General features: G+C 35.0%; 1 protein-coding gene across 1 annotated transcript; it reads right to left on the reverse strand.

Annotated features, from left to right (window-relative positions):
- Window positions 1-1,622: 1,622 nt before the first annotated feature.
- Window positions 1,623-3,348, reverse strand: LOC107192169 (mitochondrial tRNA-specific 2-thiouridylase 1). The gene is made up of 7 exons (XM_015581370.1): window positions 3,216-3,348; window positions 2,969-3,134; window positions 2,703-2,887; window positions 2,386-2,612; window positions 2,155-2,322; window positions 1,850-2,077; window positions 1,623-1,775 (listed from the first exon to the last, which is right to left on the reverse strand). The coding sequence occupies exons 1-7, from the start codon at window positions 3,289-3,291 to the stop codon at window positions 1,623-1,625; spliced, it is 1,203 nt and encodes a 400-aa protein (XP_015436856.1). The 5' UTR covers window positions 3,292-3,348.
- Window positions 3,349-6,007: the final 2,659 nt, after the last annotated feature.

Below are 6,007 nucleotides of genomic sequence, written 5' to 3' on the forward strand. Positions count from 1 at the left end.
AAGTGTCTCTCTGGGCGAACCGTAGCGCCGATTCTTTTCACGGTGACGCCGCGCCCGTGAAGAGGAACAGACTGAAGCTATTGTGCGGGCAGCGATCACGGCACGAATGTTAATGTAGCATTGCGCGTACGAGCAAATTAGTCCCAGCGACATTTGTACGGGGAGTAATTTACATATGTAACGTCGTCGGGCGGTCAACGCCAATGGCGATGGTAACAACAATCGAGGCGGAGGCCTCTGTACGTGCACGCACACCGCGAGAGGCATTTTACGCGCTCCTTACGTCCAGTTACTCGTCAATCGACCCTAATAACTTGCAGTTATCGTTCAATAACGCGTCGCGCTGTTTTACATTCTACACGTGACCCCCCCCGACATTATTAACGTCTTTTCTCATCGCCAGCAACCGGATTGCCGTTACAAGACGTAAGGAACGGCGAATGGCGAACAGAGCAATCCGGTACGCGCGGTCACTTCCGATTTTTCGCTTGAACGATTCCAGCCCCGTACGCCACACGCGTGATCGGTGCTACCGGATACTGGGTCCCCTTAGGTGACGATGTTCCGGGGACTAGTGACCCTTATTTTACAGCTTCGTAGATACACACGAACTTGAGGTTGTACATATTTTACTCGCTCGAAGATGCATGGTTTGTTTTCAGCGTAGCTGTGAATAGTTAATGTCTCGGTTTCTCACTCAACATTCGGTACTTGATGATGATTGAAATCATTCTGTTTAAAAAAATTAGGCGAAATTAGTCGTACTAATGAGGGATATTCAGGTCGAGAGATTTATACGAGTGAAAATGCTACGGGTCCGTGTGAACACAAGGTTGTACGATTGCTGGAACCATCAGTATTGCGAGAGTTATCGCGTGATATTGCTTTTAGGTGACATAATGATCCAGATATACATGCTTCTGCTTAATTGCACAGGTGTCCTTAAATTTCCTAGACTCCTTAAGAGAAGTGGTTTTGGTTACCATAGATTAATACTATTTATATTGTAAAGCTATAACAAATAATCGAAACGTCCACAAGATTTCCTATGTATAGAAACTAATTAATTGTGAAAGTAACTGCACATTATTGCAGCGCATTTTTATTATAATTAAACTGTATATGATTGTTATTTCTTTTTTTAAATCTGCAGTAATCATTTCGATAACTCACTGATAGATTGCAATTTTCTTCTACTAATGTAATTTTCATGATTTGGCGAAAACTTCCAATATACTATCTTGCAACCATAAAGTCCTTCCTCAGGGGTCATCATATTGGACAAGATCGCGATATCGAAATTTGTGATTCGAGTCCCAAATTAATTTTATTTCCTTCTCTTCGTATTGACGTCGCGCCTTAACCAAATGCTCTGTAGTGAGAAATGAAATTCTTATGATTCTAATTTCAAGTTATTGATAATCTTTTGTTTATATTACACATTACAGTAAGTTACTGATTAGGAAAGATTCAGAGAATATAGTGTTGATGATTATATAACATTGTAAGTTTAATCGATTGAGTAAACTTCTGTAAACTAAATTTCAATTCTTACAAAGAATTTATTGTTTACCAACAAATATTTACAGAGATTGTATTTTAGACTTTGCTACTGTACAATGTCAGACAGTTGCTTGTACAATTCGTTCCATCTGTTCATGAACCGTGAGTCGATGTTCCATTTTTACTTCTTTACCTAAACAAAAATATGATGGGCCTAATTCTGAGATTGCAGCACTACCTAAACACTCCTCTCCATTATATAAAACTGCAAACTAAAACAGTAATTGTAACACTTAAATATCTATTACCAATTATTTGTAAAGTTAATACTCAAGGTAAAAAGTACCTGTCCTTTTGTAATAGCTCTCAAAGGTTGACTAATTTTAATTATTAATTGATTATTCAAAGCCTTGTGGGCAATACATGGCACCGAAGGATCTGTATGTTGGAAACGAAAATGACAACTAAGCATGTTGAAGTAACTATTAAGTTCCTTTGGCTCTTCAGATATCCAATGAGGAGTTTCTGTTGTAAAAATATCTGAATACAATGCTGCATGATTTGTTCCTCCTACCTATGAACATTAATAAATAATAGTTGTTTCTTTTCATTCCATGTAAAATAAATTCCAGTGACATTATTTATACGTACTAAAAATATGTTATTACTTTCCACATCCTTTTTATAGACAAAATACGCATCCGAACTACCTCCAATTTTGGTTCTCTGACCAATTGTCCAATGATGAAAACCCATGTGTTTTCCAACCACTTTTCCATTTCTTATGTCTATAAAGTTCCCTGGTTTGCTTGGTATATACTATAAATAATATGCAACAATATATAAGTATTGTAACAACGCATAGCTGACGTGATTGTATACCTCAGATATAAAGTCCTGAAAATTTCGTTTTCCCACAAAACATATACCCACACTTTCCTTCTTATTAGCGACTAAATCTAATCCAGCTTCACGGGCAATTTGTTTAACATTAGGTTTCAAATAGTCTCCTAGAGGAAACATGGAGTATCTTAATGGATTTTGTGGTACCTGACACAAAAATAATGTTTGATCTTTCTTTTTGTCTTCTGCCCTAAATAAACGAACATCTAAAAAAATATTGAATGTAAAATTGTAAAAAATGAAACAATTAATGCAATCATATAACACGAATATTTAAATATGAATGTCATACTTACTTGTGTCTGGTTTAAAATTTTCAAGGTAGGAACCAAAACTAGTTCTGGCATAGTGGCCAGTTGCAATAGCATCTGCTTGAAGCTCATTACGTGCAAATTTAAAAAATATGTCAAATTTAATATTTTTGTTGCACAAAATATCTGGATTTGGAGTATATCCATTCTCATACTGTTCTATCATGTAACTAGAAAATAACAAGAATGGTGAAATATTAAACTGAAATAAAAGTAAATGAAGCTATAGTTTATATTGAATAAAGAAATACCTGAAGACATTATTCCAATAGTCTTTCACAAAATTAACTTGCACAAGAGGTATTCGTAATTTATCGCACACCCACTGTGCATGTTCATAATCTTCTTCAGTTGCACACCTTCCAGTTTCATCAGCAATGTCCCAATTTTTCATAAACACTCCAGTAACATTGAATCCTTTGAGAATTCTATGTTTAATATTTTGAATGCATTATTAACAAAAGTATAATACCAGACCTTACAATATTTTTAAGTCACCTTTATTTTTTAACAAAAGTGCTGCCACAGCACTATCAACTCCACCAGATATGCCTATAACCACTTTTTTAAACATTTTCAGACTGATCTTTTAATCAACAATATATGTTGAATTCTTATACAAAATACATTCAAATACAGTCTTCTTTATGTAAGGATTATCTTAATGTGGTTTATTAATTTAAAAAAAATGTGGAGAGACCTATTAAATAAGGGCATAAAAAATATATTAATGCATACCCATGATGCACCTAATTAATCAATATGAATATGAAGTTATACTTTTTTAAAATAACATTGATTGATTGTACAAGATTTATGAAGATATTAGAATTATGAACAATGTAAAGTGAATTAAACATTATTTTTTACAGTTAATAAAATCAAAATATTCTATATACAAACATTATTTTCTTTATTATTTAAATATTTAGTATGTACAGATGTAAAGAAGAAAGTTTATCAGATTGGTCCTTAAACTTTCTCTTATTAAATCGTCTCGTTAGTAAACACATACTTTTACAAACAATAATTTGTAAACAAAAATCTTCTAGCAACAGTGAACTCAATATGATATACATATTATGTACATATTATGAAGATTCTTACAATATCTGAAATCATTGTGTACGCATCATCGTTTTAACCTAAATCACGTACGTATGGCCGTTACACGTGCACAACTACGATGATAGTATTTCCAAAAAAAACGTAGAAACTTAAAGAGTATTATAGAAGTTAAATGAAAATATCAAATCGATCACATAGTGTCGTATAAGTACACATGTATCTACATACGTATTCAATAGATACTGATTACGTTCTCTACACGTACGGCGTAGTACAGCGAATAAACTGTGCGCGAATTGTACAATATTACAAAGAAAGTCGTGTGACAGCTTGTTGAAAGATTACACAAAAAATATTGAGGTAGAATCTTTAAATGAGATTTAGAATGCAAGAACAGAAAAAATTTAATGAAAGTGTGAAAGTTTATGCACTTGTTTGTGATAAGTCTGTCTTCAGAATGGCTTGAACTATTCGAATAATTCAGTGTCATCTGTATCATAAGTACTTAACATTATCACAAATATTTTTCTTCAAATATTGTAGTATTTGAATATTATTAAACTATTCAACTACATGAATACTAAGTTACAAACAGTGTGTGTTTAGATATTTAAATAATTTTAACATGTACTTATGTACTCGTTATACAAATTCTTTTATATATTTCGTTGTTTCTAAAAAAGATGCACTTAATATTATTGGACGTTAAAGTAATTCCCTAAAGTATTCTGTAAGTTTGTAAATTAAATAAAAATTGTGTACTGTAAGAAATACGTTAAGTTTAATAAAAGTTTAAGATCAATTAATAATATATTTAAAGAATCTCACTCACAGTTTATAAAATTCATACGTTACTTCATATACAATATTTAAATACATAAACGGATTTGAGTACATTTGATCCGCCTATTCGAACATCGAAGTTTTGCTATAACATCGAGAACTTGAATATTCGAATACAGTTCCAATTCGAACACAATATTTAAATACATAAATAGTCGATAAGTATTCGAATTTATAGTATAGTTGAATATTTTAACACAGAAAGATTTGAGAGACAATCGCAGCCCAGATTTCGAGGCTCGCGCGTAGGTCGATGCCCGAAAATCGTCGGCCAATCATCGCTCGGCTCTCTGCTCGGGGACCAGTCAAGCACGTTGACAGATATGCAACGGCTGCTCGCAGGAGGTTGCATATTTCGAATGGCAATTTATAGTGTGACAAGCAACGTATCGTGTGCTAGTCCCGTACATAGGATTAGACGAAATTCCGGAGACGATTCGCCGATTTTCGAAGAAATGCGCGTTTTTGGTGCAAGTGCAACCCATTTTGCGCAGTTTCCATGACCCAGATTATGATGGGGAGTTCGCTCGCCTTTCGGAACAGCTGTTGGCCGCGCGAACATGTCGGCCGCGGGGAAACGCTTGGATATTTCGTGGACTGCGCGCGCCTCTTGGCGGCTTCGCCGCCACAATTTTCAGGGCCGTCTCTCCTACCGACACATTAGGGACCACACGATTCTCCAATTTCATCGACGCGATCAACTTTCTTCTGAAGATGCCCCGCGCTAGTTTCTTTGTGTGATTTCGCGAGATACACTGACTTTTCTCCTCAGAAAAGTATTTAAACCTCTTGAAGATCAATGAAATGGAATTCATCCGAAAAAATCAACTCACTGAAAACAGCGTTATACCTGATCTTCTATATATCACGTTAACTGGTTCCTGTTAATTTTTCGTCGATTTTTTTCATTTCACACTATTCACACAAAATGTTTCGTGCTGTTACCGCAGTTTGTACGAAATTACGCGTATCTCGCTCGGTCCGCGTCAAATCGCTGTCTACTATGGCGTAATTAAAATTCCATATGCTGTGAGGACCACACGATAGTGCACCGACGAACTGAACTCGTAAACTGTGTGTGGCTTCGCAGTTATTAAACAGTGTGCATACTACTATAAGTGACTAAACGAGAAGCTCATGTGCAAAAGTGCTCAAAAGAAAGTTCGACGGTGTGTTATTCTAGATTCTAGACTGTCCGATGTATTTGGATCTATCATTTTTTTTGGAAGAAACATTTGTTGATCGAGCAAGAATTATTACGACAATGTTTGCTTGAAATGAGAAGTATCAGTGGCAAATTAAAAAGATACGAACGGATTCCGAGCAACTGAAAATATTTTAGTACTTGCAGTTCTAGCAGTCTCGAATTGTCAGTGATC

This window comes from Dufourea novaeangliae, unplaced genomic scaffold (genome assembly GCF_001272555.1).
Source record: "Dufourea novaeangliae isolate 0120121106 unplaced genomic scaffold, ASM127255v1 scaffold316, whole genome shotgun sequence".
NCBI classification, from domain to species: Eukaryota; Metazoa; Arthropoda; class Insecta; order Hymenoptera; family Halictidae; genus Dufourea; species Dufourea novaeangliae.